The 15,724-nt window shown below is 67.9% G+C and overlaps 2 protein-coding genes across 7 annotated transcripts in view; one reads left to right on the top strand and one right to left on the bottom strand.

Moving 5' to 3' along the window:
• Positions 1-1,115: 1,115 nt before the first annotated feature.
• On the top strand, positions 1,116-3,401 carry GPX4 (glutathione peroxidase 4). 2 transcript variants are annotated; one of them, XM_077860763.1, is made up of 7 exons: positions 1,116-1,275; positions 2,085-2,179; positions 2,256-2,400; positions 2,493-2,644; positions 2,724-2,748; positions 3,021-3,080; positions 3,159-3,401. In XM_077860763.1, exons 1-7 carry the CDS (start codon positions 1,192-1,194, stop codon positions 3,189-3,191), a joined length of 594 nt encoding a protein of 197 aa, XP_077716889.1. In that variant the 5' UTR covers positions 1,116-1,191; the 3' UTR covers positions 3,192-3,401. The 2 variants fall into 2 exon arrangements, with proteins under 2 accessions (XP_077716889.1, XP_077716888.1); XM_077860762.1 differs by lacking the exon at positions 1,116-1,275 and adding an exon at positions 1,571-1,795.
• Positions 3,402-4,588: 1,187 nt separating this feature from the next.
• The window catches only part of SBNO2 (strawberry notch homolog 2), a 46,671-nt gene continuing 35,535 nt past the window's right edge, over positions 4,589-15,724 (bottom strand). For all 5 annotated transcript variants that reach the window (XM_077860758.1, XM_077860757.1, XM_077860759.1 and 2 more), the window contains 21 exons: positions 14,597-14,714; positions 14,379-14,484; positions 13,851-14,004; positions 12,950-13,126; positions 12,363-12,460; positions 11,910-11,992; positions 10,732-10,923; positions 10,385-10,554; positions 9,698-9,829; positions 8,997-9,132; positions 8,800-8,912; positions 8,649-8,720; positions 8,462-8,570; positions 8,231-8,305; positions 7,996-8,139; positions 6,944-7,038; positions 6,763-6,855; positions 6,516-6,647; positions 6,254-6,330; positions 5,861-6,051; positions 4,589-5,785 (listed from right to left, as the gene is read on the bottom strand). In XM_077860758.1, the coding sequence (XP_077716884.1) occupies positions 5,310-5,785; positions 5,861-6,051; positions 6,254-6,330; positions 6,516-6,647; positions 6,763-6,855; positions 6,944-7,038; positions 7,996-8,139; positions 8,231-8,305; positions 8,462-8,570; positions 8,649-8,720; positions 8,800-8,912; positions 8,997-9,132; positions 9,698-9,829; positions 10,385-10,554; positions 10,732-10,923; positions 11,910-11,992; positions 12,363-12,460; positions 12,950-13,126; positions 13,851-14,004; positions 14,379-14,484; positions 14,597-14,714 (2,943 nt within the window). In that variant the 3' untranslated portion in view covers positions 4,589-5,309. The remainder of the gene's footprint in view (positions 5,786-5,860; positions 6,052-6,253; positions 6,331-6,515; positions 6,648-6,762; positions 6,856-6,943; positions 7,039-7,995; positions 8,140-8,230; positions 8,306-8,461; positions 8,571-8,648; positions 8,721-8,799; positions 8,913-8,996; positions 9,133-9,697; positions 9,830-10,384; positions 10,555-10,731; positions 10,924-11,909; positions 11,993-12,362; positions 12,461-12,949; positions 13,127-13,850; positions 14,005-14,378; positions 14,485-14,596; positions 14,715-15,724) is intronic.

Genomic DNA, 15,724 nt, shown 5'->3' with positions numbered 1-15,724 from the left:
CCGGGCAGGCTCCCCCGCCAAGCGCAGGGTCAGGGGAGGCGGGGAGGGGGGGCATGGTGCCTTCAGGGAAAGGAGGCGGCCGCGGGGGCCCTGTCCAAGGGGTGGGGGTGACGCTGAGAACTTGGCCTCGGGCTGCAGGGAGGAAGCCCCGTGAGGACGGTTGTGCAACCCGGAGTGGAGCAAGCCGGCCCGGGGGTGCACTTCTCCGCCCCGCTGCCTCTACCACCACGCTCGCGGCCGGGCCGGGCCCCGGGTGCACTTGGACGGGCCGGCTTCACAGGCGGGGGGCCCTTCCGCGCCCCCAAGCGAGCCGAGCGCGGGGAGTCCTGCCCCCGGGGCCCTGCAGCCTCGCTCCCGGGACGGGCAGGGCGGGGGCAGGACGCGGGTCCCAGCGCCGCGAGCTCACGGCAGCCCCGGACCAGAGGTCAAAGTCCGGGCCGGGCAGGGCGGGGGCGGCTCGGCCCGCGGAGGAATTCCTGGCTCGGTCCCCCAGGGCGGGCGGGGCTCTCTTCCGCACCGAAGGCCCGAGCCCGCGGTGAACACGAGTCGGGAGCGCGCAGGCCGAGCTCCCTCGGGCACACCTGCACGGCGCGCACCTGCGCGTCCTCGCGGCCGCCGGGCCCGCTAACCGTCCGCCGCTGCGGGGCCCCGGCTCACGCGGACCCCGTCCCGGCGGGCGCTCGCCCCTGGGCCCCGGCCTTCGCTGCGCCCGCGGGCCACACTGCAGCCGCGCGTGAGCGGGCCCGGACCCCCTTTGATTTTATTCACTTTTAAAAGAAAACCCTCCAGTGTTCAAAGAGCTGGGGCGACTTCCCTGCGCGTTCGAGGCCCCGCCACGGGTTTGCAGCGGGAGCTCGGGCCGCGGGGGCGCTGCGGGCAACGACCCGGGCAACCGCCCCCCCCCCGCCCCCCAAGCGCGGCCCGCGACCTCCCGCAGCCCGCCCGCCGCCGAGCATGCGCAGTCGCCCACAGCCGTGGCACCGCCCCCCGGGCCCAGCCCCGCCCCCCGCCCAACCCTCATGCCGGCCTCCCATTGGCCGGCGTCACACGCGTCCGCCCCGTCCGCGCGTCGGACCAATGAGGGCGCCTGTGGGCGTGGCCTAGGGCGGGGAGGCGAGGCCCGCCTGCGCGCGTCCATTGGTCGGCTCAGCGAGGGGAGGAGCCGCTGCCTCCGGCGTCCCCGCCGCCGCGATGAACCTCCGCCGCCTGTGCCGCCTGCTGAAGCCGGCGCTGCTGTGCGGGACCCTGGCCGCGCCCGGCCTGGCCAGCACCATGGTGAGCGCGGCGCCGCGGCGGGCCAGCGGCCGTTGGGCGGGCCCCGGGGCCGCGGGGGTCGGGCGGGGGTCGGGCGGGGGCCCCGTTGGGCGCCTGCGGGCCGCGCGGGGTCGTGGCGCCGAGGCCGCGGGGGGTGGGCGGCCGGGCGCGGCGGGGGTGGGGGCACCCGGCGGGCGGCGCACCCGCCCCTCCCCCTGCGCGCCCCGGCCCGCGCGGAGGCGTCACAGACGGGCGCCCTGGCTACCGGCCCTCCGTCCCCTCCCGCCGCGCGGCCCGCGGGGGGCACAGGCAAGGCCGGACGCGGGCGGGCATGGGCCGCCCGGCCGCCGGGTCCTCGGGCCGCCGCGGGCAGCGGCGCCGGTTGCCGGGCAGGCGGCGGCGCCGAGTTCCCCGGCGGCGGAAGGCTGGGGCCTGCGGGCGCAAGAGGGCGCGCCCCCGGCGGGCGGAGCCGGGTCTCGGGACCCCGAGGGAGGCGGAGCCCGCGACCTGGCAGGGCTGCGGCGCGGAGTGCCCGGACCCGGTGCGCCCCCCGCCCCCGCGCCCGCGGGCCCCCCCGGCTTCTCTGGACCTCGGGGTCTCGGGTCCGACGTGCGCTGCGGGGCAAGGGGCGTGCGCGCTCGAGGAGGAGCGGCCGTCACTGTGTTCACGCCCCGGGGACTTGGTTTTCCCGGCCCGGCCCCGCCTGGGAGCCCTTCCTCCTCCTGGGGGGGGGGGGGGGGCGGGGGCCGGGCGAGGGGCCAGGTGGCAGCCGCGGTCCCGGCTCCGCGCCCCGAGGCCCCCGCGCCGCTCAGGGCGCCCTTGCCTTGCAGTGCGCGGCGCGGGACGACTGGCGCTGTGCTCAGTCTATGCACGAGTTCTCGGCCAAGGACATCGATGGACGCGAGGTGAACCTGGACAAGTACCGGTGGGTGCCTCTGCCCCGGGGGCCAGGCAGGGCAGCGGGGGCCCCGACCTGGCCTGACTGCCCCCCTCACCTCCAGGGGCTTCGTGTGCATCGTCACCAACGTGGCCTCGCAATGAGGCAAGACGGACGTAAACTACACTCAGCTTGTCGACCTGCACGCCCGATATGCTGAGTCCGGTTTACGCATCCTGGCCTTCCCCTGCAACCAGTTCGGGAGGCAGGTGCGTGGCTGTGCGCGGGCAGGGGAGCCGGTCGGCGGCGGGGGGGGGGGGGGGGGCGGCTTCTCGCTCACCCCGTCACCCGCCTGCCACAGGAGCCAGGGAGCAATGCGGAGATCAAAGAGTTCGCCGCCGGCTATAATGTCAAGTTCGATATGTACAGCAAGATCTGCGTGAACGGAGACGATGCTCACCCGCTGTGGAAGTGGATGAAAATCCAGCCCAAGGGGAGGGGCATCCTGGGAAAGTGAGTGGGAGGCGAGGGGAGGGGAGGGGGGCGCAGGCCGTTGGGGGGACTCGTGTCTGACTTCACGTGTCTTTTGTAGTGCCATCAAGTGGAACTTCACCAAGGTAAGAGCTGCATCCAGGGCCTGCTCCTGCCCCTGGGCCCTGCCCCAAGGTGCTCCAGCCCTGGCCCAGCGGGGTGGGGGGGCTGCTTGTCCCCAGCCCCTGTGGCAGGATCCCCCCAGCCTCCCGTGGTTTCTCCCCCACCCCAACGCTCTCCCCCTGCCCCCGTGCTTCCCTCCCACCCTCCCGTGGCTTATCCCCTCCGCCACCCCTGTGGCTTCCCCCCTACACCCTCCCGTGGCTTCCCCATTTTGACACGGTCCCTCTCTGGGCAGTTCCTCATTGACAAGAATGGCTGTGTGGTGAAGCGGTATGGTCCCATGGAAGAGCCCCTGGTAGGTGCCCTTCCTGCAAGCCCGCTGGGGGTGGGGGCCGAGGGAAGAGGCCACCCCTGACCCCCCTTTCCCCCCCAGGTAATAGAGAAGGACTTGCCCTGCTACCTCTAGCTCCACAAGTATGCGCCTCCCCACGGCCCCTGCCCCTCGGAGCCTTCCACCCGGCACCCATGACAGTCTGTCTAAAAACCAGCCCGCTGGTGGGGCAGACCCGAGAACCCGGCGTGCACCCCCTGCCGGAGGAAGGTTCCTTTGCCCGGCTCGAGGCTTGGCGCCCCCCCCACCCCTGGTTATCTTGTGGGAATAAAACGTACAAATTGGCGTGTGCTGCTGCCTCCCTGGGGCGGGGCAGGGGCAGGGGCAGGGGCAGGTGCTGTGGGCCCCAGGCTCTCCTGCCGGCCCTGGGGCCCCGATGCTAATCTTAGCAGCCCCACCCCTTGAGCCCGGCAGAGCTGATCTGGGGGAGGTAATAGGAATTACTGGCTGTTCCTCCTGGCCCAGGGTGTTAAGCTGCCCAGAGACCGCTGTCCAGAGCCCAGAGGGGAGGTCAGGGGGCCTGTCCCTGGGGGAGCCAGGCACCTGGGGCTGAGCAGCAGGCCAGGCTGGTCTGGGCACAGAGCCATGCTGGGCAGGGCTACTCCGAAGACTGGCTTCATTGTTGAACACTGAGCCCGGGCACCCAGGCCTGCCCCTGGGGCCTCATCTGGCAGAGGGAGGGGAGTGTTACTTACAGCCCCCCCACCCACTGCCCCAGGAGGATCCTTTGGATGGACGCCTGTCCACCCTTGGGCGGGGGGGCACAAGCCTTCCTGCCTGCAGCTCCAGAGCCCTCCTGGTTAGGGGGTGGGGGACAGCATGGCTGGAGGGTGGCTGAGCCTGCCCCTCCCAACCAAATGCCAATTTCTAGTATCGGCAGTAAAGGTCAGTAGCTGAGGAACGGGGCTGGAGGACTGGAACAAGCAGGTTAAGAGCAAGCCCAGCCCCCCTAAGCTGCTCTCTTGGGGTCTCCTGGCTCCTCACTTGTCCACATTCTAGCTGGTGACAGGCCAGACCCAGGTATGCTTCCTGTGGCTTCCAGGAAGGCCCCGGCTCTTGGGCCCTCCTGCTCCCGGGCTACCCCAGCTGCCCGCACCAAAGCTCTCTGACGTGGCCTTGGAAAAAACCAAAGCAGAGGCCACAGCTGTGCCCAGCAGAGAGGGACGGACTGGTCTCAGAGCACCCCCGTGAGGCCTGGCACAGCTCAGAGACCGCTGGCCTACTGCGCTGGTGGCAGGACAGTAGACAATGGCCCCTCGGGGCAGGGACTGTCTCCTCCAGCCTGGCCCTGTCCTCACCTGGGTCAGCGAGAGGAGTGGGCTGGTCCCACCCACCCTCGGTGCCCTCTACAGGGCACCTCCCCTGCGTGAGGTCACTGTGGGCATCTGCCAAATGCTCCTGGAGGACACATGCAGGGCCCCCTCCCCGTCCTCACGGTCTCTGCAGGCTGGAGAAGCAGACAATCTGGGAAGTAGTGAAAAGGCACATATATTTAAAAAAGATTTCTTTACATATGTACACTTGAATTCATTATAAATACACATAGAAACCAAGGGGCCCGTCCACACCGCCAGCTCCACGTCAGATCCTGGGGCCTGGGAAAGGTGGCCGGGCAATAATTTAGGGAGCAAAGAGTGGGGAAGAATTGCATATATTAATGGGGGGAGGGTCTGTCCCATGGAGCCCCCCAGAGAAGGCAGGGCCCTGAGCACCTGGGGTTTCCTGAGTTTCCAGCTCTTGGGGCCACCCAGTTTTGTGGATTTCAGGGGTTCGGGTGAGACCAGGCCCCGTAAGGGTGGGGGGGGTGAGGTGGGGTGGGGAGCCCCTGCCTAGGCCTGGATGGGGAGGAGAAGACAGGCACAGGGAGGTTGAGGCCCCCCACCCTCAGGCCCTGCCCGAGCCTAGACCCCGAGTCTAGACCCCGAGTCATCCTGAGTGGGACCTGCACTGCCGCGGAGGGCCCGGAGGGCGGGCGGCGTCGCCAGGGTCTGCCCAGCGGCCGGCAGGGAAGGCACTGCAGTGGAGGCCTCCGGAGCTGCAGGAGGGCACCGCAGCCCCTCCCCGTGGTCAGCTCGGGCGCCAGGGCCCCGCGCGCCACCCACGTGGGGAGGGGGAAGACCGAGTCCCCGCGGCCGCGGTGCGTATTGCAGAAACCGAGCTTCCTCTCGGACGCCGGCTGTGAGTCGCGCCGGCCTAGGAGTTGGGGAAGGGGGGGCCGAACTGGATGACGCTCTGCCGCTCGGGGCCCCCGCCCCCGCCCCCGCCGGGCACCCCCACCGCCCCTGCGCCCGGCCCGGGGGGCCCGGGGGGCGGCCCCGCGTTGAGGGAGCGCAGCATGTCTTCCAACACCTCCTTGAAGTTGATGTCGCGGCCCTGGTGCGCCAGGGCGGCGGGGTCGGCGGCGGCGTCGGGGGCGCCCAGCGGCGGGCCGCGGGGGGCGGGCGCGGGCTCCGGGGGCGGGAAGGCGAAGGGCGGCGGGAAGGCCTGCGCGGGCGGGCTGTAGGTGAGGTCCAGGACCTCCCCGGGGCCGCAGGGCAGCGCGAGCGGGCGCAGGGCGGGCGGCGGCGCGGGGAAGCCTCGGCCGCGCGCGTTCTTGCGCTTCACGTCGGCGTCCATGAGCTGCAGCTCCTGCAGGACGCGGCGCACGCAGGCCTCCGGGATCTTGATGCCTGGGGGCGGCGGCGGGTCAGGGCCTCCGCGGGGCGCCCGCGCCCCCCGCCCCGCCGGCCTGCCCCCCCGCTCACCGACTTGCTTCTTCTTGTCCTTGGTCTTGAGGCGCACGATCTGCAGGTAGCTGCTGCTGGTGACGTCGGCCATGACGGCGGCGATGCGGCCCCACACGCGCAGCAGGGCCCCGCACAGCATGTAGTGGTGCCGCAGCCGCAGGCCCTGCGTGCAGTCCTTGCCCTCCTGCACCAGCCGGCAGTGGCGGTTCCTGCGGGCGGGCGGGCGGGGCTCACACCGGAAACGCCCCCCACCCCCTCCCGGGAAGGGGGGTCCCGGACGGCCCAGGTGCTGACACGGACACGCCCCTACGGCCCGCCCAGAACGGGTCGGTGGAGAGGAGGGGCCGGGCGTCCCCGCCGGTCCATCCCACCCCGCCCCCGCCCCCGCCCGCGCCCTCACCATGCCCTCACCATGCCGTGTGGCTGCAGTGCGTCAGCGAGAAGGTGTAGCTGTTTTCCCAATGCTCCCTGGCCTCCTCCGCTGTCACCTGGGGACACGCAGTTACATGAGCCACCTGGACGGGCAGACCATCCGCGCTTCCCCGTGCAGAGCGGCCCAGGCCTGCTCCTCCTGCTCCTGGCAGCCGGGGGAGCGCCCACCGAGGCCGAGCCCCAGGACACTGGAGGAATAGGTGCCCTGCACCCCGGCCCCCGACCCGGGCCCCACTCGTACCCGGCGGAACTTCCGGCGCAGGCTGTCGAACGTCTCCAGCTGGCTCTGCCGACCCACGTTAGGCTTATACACGGTGAAGTGCTTGCCGTGGTTCTGCTCGGCCAGGAGGCAGCTCAGCTTGTTGCCCCGGACCTGGGCAGGGGTGCGCATGAGGCCAGGAGGTACGGGGTGCCGCCCCTTGCCCGCCATGCTCCCTGTGGCTGGGGTCTTGCCCCTGGGGACCTGTCGGGGCCTTGCGGCCACCCACCTTGTAGGAGAGATAGAAGCCATCGTCGGTGCCCGTCAGCTCCAGCGACCTGGCGTAAGCCTCATCCCATTTCAGGCCGCGGTCCACGCTGATCTGTGAGAGCATGTGCGGTTAGAGCAGGGCCAGGGGCCCCGGGGGTGGGGCCAGGCCTGCCATGCTGGGCGGGCCACTGTCTGCTCACCTTGTAGAAGACCACTTGCCCGTCCTGCGGGTGCCCGGGAGCCAGGAAAACCTGCTGGCTCTCCTCATAGATCTCGTCAATGCCTGGAGCCAGGTCTGTGGGGAGGACAAGCAGGGGTGAGACCCTCCTGCCCAGGGGTCCCCCAGGGCGGGTCCTGGCTCCATGGGTCTCAGCATGCCCTGAGGCCGTGTGTGGCTCAGCAGGCTCTGGGCTCTGGGCTGTAGGGGACCCCAAGTTCTCAGGTCCACCCAGAGATGCCCACCAGGGAGCACCGTGGCGGCTTTCCCCAGCATTGGCCTGGCCCCAACCCTACCCAGCAGCCTGGATAGGAAGCGGCCCCTCCCAGGGTGGCCTGGGGTCGCCCCCGCCCAGTACCTGCTGGACATGCACAGTAGGTGTGACTACAGACAACAGTGCTCCTCTCTGCGCGGCTGTTGTGGGATGGTGGTTATGTAAGAGTCAGCAGACCACACTGCCACTGACTTATGAATAAAGTTTTACTGGCACATGAGCGTTCCTTTTCCTATAGTCTGTGCTTTCACTACCAGGGCCAAGTTGAACACTCAGAGACTGGCCCCCAAAGCTGAAAATACTGACTCTGGCCCCTTTCTGGTGGGTTTGTAGCCCCATGGCCCCTGCTGTTCTGGTGGGGGCCCGGCTTGTGGGCCACGGGCCGTCAGGTTCCTTCGGGACAATGAGAGCCAGCGTGGCAGGCTCAGCACCAGCATGCCAAGCATGCCAGTACATGCAGTGCATCTAAATAAACTTTCCAGGCCTTGGGGGACACCCAGCACAGGACAGCACTCTGCTGCAGCAGCACCCCCTCTCCTGAGGTCTCCATGATGCCCCTGATCCTGCACCTCGGGCCCTGCCAGTGGCTTCTGGGGGTGGGGACTGCCCAGGCCCGGCCTCGCTCTCCCCATCTGCTGGGAGGGTGGCACTGGGGCAGGCACCGTACCGTGGGGGTCGTTCCTGCTCTGGAAATCTCTTTGTCACCGACAGGACCCTGCCTGGGGACCCTGAGCTGAGCCCCCCGGGGAAGCTGCCCTCACCCAGGATGCCCATGTCGTATTTGCCCTCCTTCTTGTCCATCTCGATGAGGTGATCGAAGGTGTCAGAGAAGTACTGGAACAGTGCGTTCTGCTTGTGCACTTCCAGCCCCAGGATGCGGTTCAGGAACTTGGTGATGGAGCAGTCTGGTGGGCGAGGGGGCGGCGCTCAGGCTGTGTCAGGGGCCCCCATGGTGCCCGGGAGCCTCCCCACCACAGGGCTGCGCCCAGCACTCACCCTTCTCCACATCCAGACAGCCCGTCCTGGACTCGCGCCCACCGATGCCAACTGACAGCAGGCCCTGTTTCATGTCTGTGGAAGGCAGGGCCTCGCGTGTCTGCTCCCTGCCGGCCCCTCCCCAGCCCGCCCCCTGGTAAGTGTGCGTGGCAGGAGTGTTTGCACACAAATCCAGTGCACCCTTCCCAGGGCCCCGAACAGCTCAGGGCCCCTCCCTCGCCCCCAGCTCACCCCGGAAGAAAGCGGCATCTCCTCCAGGGTAGCCCTGGGGTAGCGGCACCTTGTTCTCGGTCTGGTTCAGGATGGTGGTGAGGATGCACCCAAGGGCCCGGGCGCCGTACTGAGTGGACAGACGAGGGAGGTCAGGGGGGCCTGGGCCCGGGCCACCCCCTCTCCTGCCCCGCCCCTCTCCAGGTACCTTGTTCTCAAAGTTGTACTTGCTCAGGTCACGGGACTCAGTGGCGCGCCGGTCCCCGTGGGTCAGAGCCCCCTGCCCGGGACAGGGAAGGCTGTCATGAGCTGCCCACGCCCCTCCCGGTGTCCCGCCGCAGCCCCGCCCGCCCACTCACCAGGCTCTCCAGCCGCTTGGCAACGATGGAGGCAAACCTGCGCTCCCCCGCCAGCTCCGAGATGAGGAAGACGTACTCCGGCGCAGAGACCTGGTTGGACCTGTGGGTCCGGCCTGGAAGCAGAGCAGGGTTCTCAGGGACCACCAGCGGCAGCGAGCAGGGTGGCCTGGGGCAGGGCATCCTGGGGTGGGGCTCACCGAACTGCTGGATGGCACGGTCAGCGCTCCAGGGCAGCTCGAGTGTCATGTGGACCCGGCGCCGCTGGTTCTGGACGCGGCGGTCAGCTTGGAGGGAGATGCCGGAGCTGGAGGCCTCGGAGATGATGGCCACGAGCTACGGGGATGTGGACGGGACAGTCAGCAGCCTGCCCGCTCCTCTGTGCCCTGCCCGCCTCTCTGGGTCACCAGGGCTCGTTTAGGGCAACCCATACGGAAGGCTGACACGTGTGTCCGTGGGGGAGCCCACGAGGGCCGTGAATGGAGTCCCGGCTGCCCCTGGCCGCCCCTGGCCCACCCTGGGTGGAGTGGAGCGGCCGGCCCTGCCCACACCCTCATCCCACACTGGGTTTCAAGGGAAGGCCTCAGAGAAGCCACTGAGCAATGAAGCACCGGTGCCAGTGACTGAAGGTGGGACGGCCAGGGACACTGCAGGGGCCCCCGCTCAGGCACACGTGCACACGTGCCCTTACACTCACGCATACCCGCAGGCACGTACACACGCCCGTGCATGATGCACACACACCCAGGAGGGGCTGCAAGGGTCTGTGATCCTGGGGTCAGCCCCTCAGGAACTCTGCACCTCCCTGGTCACACGGGGTCCTCACAGGCTCCCCCCAACACTGGCAGGAGCACCTGTTCACAGGTTCCCAGCCCCCCAGCCCCACCCCCATGGCCCCCACCTTCTCCCCACTCATGAAGCGCTCCTTCTCCCTGAGGTTCACGTGGTCAATGGAGAGCCCTTGCTCTGCCCGAGACTCGAAGGCCACTGTCCCGTCAGGCCTGGACACCACACGGCCCTTCCTGCCGGTCATCTGGGTGGGGGGAAGGGAACGACAGTCAGTTGCTGAGGCCACACGGGGGCTGGTCGTGCAGGCCTGACTCCCTGCCTGCGCACCTGTGCCCCCAGGCTCCTGAGTGTGTGTGCAGGGAAGGGGCGGGCTGCGGAGCCTGAGCCAGGACACGGCCTCTGCCCTGGGACCCCAGCTGCCCACGGCCCGACAGCAAGACTGTCACTCCATCCTAAGTCTGTTATTGTAAAACGGCTGCCTGGGGCAGAAACAGACCTGGCTGGCCACCACAGGACACCCCAGGAAGGGATACGGTCATGTAGGTGGGAGGCAGGCTGGGGCACATGAGAGTGTGTGGGGACGGTGGGTGCAGAGCTGGGCCGGGGAGCAGGGGACCAGGTGTCAGTGGTCGAAGGAGGAGAGTCCCCAGCAGCCAGCTGGGCCAGGTGGGCTGGGCAATGGAGGCTGGACCTTGGGGCTTCCGGGCCTGAACCCCGCCTCACCGTGCTGGGTGGGGACTTGGGGTGGCCACCAGGGGGCCTCAGAGCCTGACCCAGGTGGGGGCCCCAAGGAGCTCACCTCGGCTACCCGCTCAGGGCCCCCAAGCTGGTCGATGAGCTCATCCAGAGTGTTGACGGGCAGCTCCCGGCCCAGCATCCGCACCTTGGCCAGCAGGTCCTGCTTTAACCGCTCCACACGCTCCAGGATGCCAGGGCCATGTGGGTCCCGCTGCAGGGGGCACAGGGGCCCTGCAGGGCCAGAGGGTCAGGGGTAGCACACACACAGTGGACGGCTGGCGCACGGGAGGGTGTCCCTCAACCCAGACTGCTGGCGTGAACCCGCTGCCTCTGGGGACGGCCCTGCCAGCTCCCCAAGCCCGTCTCCCCCCGTCTGCAAAGTGCCAAATGCCGGGCTGCGGGCCTCACCGCGGTCATCGGCCGGCAGCCCCACGGCGTCCAAGATGAGCACGTCGTCGTCCAGCACGGACTCGGGGGAGGAGTGGAAGTCACTGTCCAGGCCGGCATCTGACTCTGTGCTGCTGTCGTCACTGATGCGGATCACGCCCGCCGCCTCGCACGCCAGCCTGGGTGCCTTGGCCCCACGGCCCCGTGGCCGCCCTGCACACAAACAGCCAGGCTCACGGAGGCCCGGCCTGCTCCTCCCTCCTGGAGGGCCCAGCTCCCGGCGACACCCCACGCTGGGAGGGGGCAGCCGGGGCCAGGCACACATGCTACAACACTAGGGGCCTGAGCCTCCAGTCCTGTCCGGCTTTGGGCTGCTCTCCTGGGGCCTGCCGTTGGCCCGGGCATGGTGTAAAGGGGCAGTTTTAACATCCCCATCTAATCTCCTGATACTACGTTGTATCCGGGAGGCCACCCTGACCTCACAAGGCAAGCTGGGCGGGTGGGCAGAGGATGTGTCCAGGTCCCAAGAAGATGGTGGTCCAGGCACCTTACGTGCACTCCCATAGTCCAGGATGCCCCAGAGGCCCCGTTCTGGGAGGGGAGGGGGGACTGTGTCCCCCAGGTCTGGCTGTGTGAGCTCAGGGGAGTTGCTTGCCCTGAGCCTCACTTCCCATGGTGAGCTGATGCTCAGCGTCCGCCAGAAGGAGGGTAACCACCTCGTCCAGGGATGCTCTTCACAAGCCCCATCACGATCCCAGGTACAGGAATCTGAACCCTGCACCCTCACCCCCGCCATCTGAGGGTGATGCTGGAGGCCTCAGGGGCGTTGCTGCCTGAGGACGAGCTAAGTGCACCATCCTGTTTTTTGCTAACTTGGCAGCTGAGGGGAGGTTTGGGGCCCTGCTGGCGTCGGGGACTCCCTGGCGGGCAGTGCCTGGGGGCTGCTAGCCGCCTGGGGCTCTCTCCTGGGACGCTGTGCCGGGTGGCCTCTGCGCCCATCACCCCTGCACGGGAGGTGGGTGGGTGTCAGCAGGCAGGTCGGCTGAGGGCCAGAACCCCCCGCAGGCTGTGCAGCAAGCAGCAGAGAGGGGCGGATGCCCCGGGCCAGAGCCGGGCCCACAGGGAAACCTGGAAGGGCCACCAGCCAGACTGTGTGGGGTCAGGGGTCAGAGGCTGCCGGCCATGGCGGGGGCACTTACGTTTTCTCTTACTGCCTGCTCCTCTCTCTCGCTTTCTTTTGGTTGAAGGAAAGTGCTTCTGAATTAGCGACAGAAAGACGCCCCTGAAAGCAAGAGACAGAATTTACTCCCGTACAAAGAGGGTCATGCTGCCCAGCTGGAGGCCCGGGGTTCAGGGAGGGTGGGCAGCAGTGGGGAGGCAGCGGTGAGGGGCGTGGGGAGTGGGCACCTGGGAGCCTCGTCCTGAAACCCGGGTCCCTCTGCCAGCACCCTCTGAGCCCTGGGGTCACCCGTGGCTAGTCTTTCTGGTTTTAAAACTGGAGACTCTGGGGCCTGGGCTGGTGTCTGAGCAGAGGCACCCCTGGGCTCCCATGGCTGGGGTCACCAGGCACCGGCTGTCACACTGGGGGTCGTGGGGGGATTGTCCCAGGACTGACTGTACCACCTGCCCTGTGGACGGCGGGCATCACTCACTCAGCAGCAGAGACAAAGCAGTCAAGCTGCCCATCCTTCTCGTCCAGCACCTCCCGGGTCCGAGCCTCACCCGTGGACTGCAGCCCGATGACCACACACTTGGGGGGGTGGGGATGGGGTGGGGGTGAGCTGGGCTCTGGGACCCCCAGGCTCCCAAGCCCAGCCCCAGAGTTGGCCTCAGTTTCTCTCTTTGCACCCTTTCTGTCCTGCTGGCTGCCAGGCCCCCCACACCCAGACCCACCCTAGAACTCCACACGGCAGCAGACAGCTGGCCTCAGCCCTCCTGGACCCTCTTCCTATTTTCTGCCCTGGCTCTTGCCCAGCTCCTCCTGTCTGGACATGGAGGACCGGCGGCAAGGCCGTGCCCGTCACGCGCTTCAGGGGAGCTGGTCAGGCAGGGCCAGAGCCTTCTGGGCCTCGGCATCACTGGTGCCACACGCTGTCCTCATAGGCTCAGCCCAGCCACACATGGACACGGGGGTCCTGGCGTAACCACAAAGCCCTGAGCCCCTGCCTGGCTCTTGAGAGGACAGGGGCAGAGTGTCCGGCAGCCCTGCAGGTCCAGGCGCTGCGGCTACCCAGCTCACCTTGTCCCGGGCCAGCTCCTCCCGGGCCAGCTCCACCAGCCGGTGCACTTTGGCGGCAACGCAGAGATACTTGAAGAAACGCTGGTGGGCCGACCAGAACTGGCCCCACAGGGACTTGCGAGACTCCAGGCCGATCCAGTCGGCTGCCTGCTGGAACACGCCCAGGGCCTCGGCCCACTGCAAGGACACGCCCAGCTGAGCCTGCTGCCGCCCAGCGGCTACCCGGCTCCTACCCAGGCCCGCCGGCCCCCACCCGGCTGAGCAGAAGACCACCGATACCTAACCGTAGGAAACGTTAAAAAACTGAGATGTGCAATGCTGGCAAGGCTGCGGGGAAACGGCACACTCAGGCCGCACAGGGGAGCGGATGGGGCCCTCAGAACCCCCCAGACTTGGGCGTCCAGCGGGGGCGCTCCTGGCATCGGGCAGGTAGGCCCAGTGCCGGACGCCCCGCAGAGGACCTGCTGGGGTATGGGGAGATGGCCCTAGTGTGGTTCGAGCTGAGAACATCCTCTAGCACACCGTCAGGGCGGATGCTCAGGGCTGGCCCCGCTGCAGGTGAACTCTGCCCTTGAGAACGAGGGAGCCCACCCGCACGCAAAGAAGAGGTGGCCACGCCACACGCAGAGATGTGGACAGGGAAACTGCCATGAGCCCCGGGAACATGGGCTCCTGACGTGGCGGGAGGGTTGGTGGGGGCCTGGTTACACGCCCACATCACTAAAGTCCCGGAGGAGCTGCCCACGCCATCGAGGCGCTGGCCTCCAACCAAAGACCAGGCAGGCAGGCCCGACAAATGCTGTCAGGGGCCCTCTGATGACAGATTCCGAAGGTGACGGGCACGGTTCCGATGGGAAGCATACACACGTGTCCACGTAGAGGCTCCCGCCGCTCTACCTACCAGCAGCGCCGCGCGGTTGTAGACACGCTCGAAGGCCGGGGCCAGCGGGATCTCCTCGATGCGGAAGGTGACGCCGGAGAAGCTGAGCTGACGAGCAATGTACATGCCGCTGACCTTCATGTCCATAGCCACGATCTCCATGGCACCCACACCCCTGTGGACAGAGACAGGGCCACCCGACCACATGCTGGGTCCCACTGATCAACAGAGTGACTTGGTGAGAGGGGGAAGGCGCAGCTGCGGGTGAGGAAGGGCCAAGGACACAGACAGTGGAGGATGCACATGCAAAGGCCCCCTGGTCAGCTTGGGCCGAGGCGGGGCAGGTGGCCAGGAGGGGCTCCGACCCCCAGAGTGATGGGAAGCACCGGGCAGACAGAGGGTGAGATCGGATGTTTAAGATCCCTCTGGTTGCTGGACGAGTTCAGGCCAGGAGGTGGAGCAAGCACAGCCGACATCAGGCCCCAGTGTGTGAGGAGCAGGGCCCCGATGGTCCCCGCCAGCCCGTCTCGGGCAGGGAAGGGCACCCACCTCTTCTCGATGGCGTGCAAAAACTCCTCAAAGGTTCGGAAGGGCGTGCCGTCGCCCCAGATGCCCAGGCGGCTCATGTAGATCATGTTCCGGGGCTCAGAGGCACCTGGGTTGGGGCGCTGTGGTCAGCTCCTCTGGCCCACCAAGGTCAGGGCCCTGGACACAGCCCCAGGAAGGACTCGAGGGCTGGATACAGCACCCCCCACCTGTGTGCCCACCTGTGGCGCTGGCGTAGACCACCCTGGCCAGGGGCAGCTTGTTCTGCAGGTCCAGGACAGCCTTGCCCATCTTCGTGGAGCTGGCATTCTTGGCTTTGTGGCACTCGTCAAACACGATCTGGTGCGGGAGGGGTTAAGGACTGTTCTGGAAGGCGGGCAGCCCCAGAGGCCCTGGCCTGATGCCCCAGGGGGACCTCAGCAAGGTGCCTGGAGGCCGTTGGGGCGAGGGGGGAATAGGCATGAGGCCCCCTGAGCACTGCTGGTGCACGGCTGACGGTGATGCCTTTATGAAGACCTTAGGGAGCACAGCGACGCAGACACGCACACAGTGAGCAGAGAAATGGGGTCTCTGAGCACGGGGGGCGGGCTGGGAGCAGGCCGGCATCCTGGCTGTCGCTGTCCCCCCAGAGGAGGAACTCTGGGGTGTCTGCGTAACTGCCCGCAGACGCTGAAGGCACTGAGCTAACGGACTGCAGCACGGGGTGCGGGAGGCACGGTCCACGCAAGTATGCGGATCGTGAACCTATTCTAAAGCAGGGTGTTCCTGCACACACGTGTGCACGTATACATACGACGTGTGTGTAAGTTCACTGCAGAATTTACGAAAATAAGACTGAGCGGCAGGGGCAGGAGCACGAAGCAAGCACGCAGCCTCCGGGGTGTTCTGCGTGCTGTCATTTGGCCAGGCGGTGCGTGCAGAGGGGTCACCGGTCCCGTCTTGAGGCCCGTGGGAGCCGCTCTATAGCCCGGCCAGTGTCCGACCACAGTAAACCCGTGACCTGCCCATCGAACTGTGAGGACACAGAGGGCCAGCGTCCCTCTTCCTATCTGTGGCTGGGACCAGAAGCGACAGGGGCTTTTGGAGAGTGCCGGGTGGCCTTGGGGCCAGTCACCCCGCTTCTGGGAACGGGCCCGAGGAAAGAGAAGCAGTGATGGGGCACCTCGGCCGGGCCCGACCACTCAGGGCTGTTTACAACAGGGACGCTGGAAACCCCCGCAGTGTCCCTGACACAGGGAAATGGCTGAGTAAGGACAGGGCGGCAGGACACGTGGTGATGAGCAAACATGCCCAGGGAGGAGGAAAGTGACGTGCCAAGGTACACAGGGCACAGCGTCTGGGGCGGAACA

This window comes from Canis aureus, chromosome 19 (assembly GCF_053574225.1).
Source record: "Canis aureus isolate CA01 chromosome 19, VMU_Caureus_v.1.0, whole genome shotgun sequence".
NCBI classification, from domain to species: Eukaryota; Metazoa; Chordata; class Mammalia; order Carnivora; family Canidae; genus Canis; species Canis aureus.
Note: the sequence above shows the minus strand (reverse complement) of the source record. Positions and strands in the feature narration are given on the sequence as shown.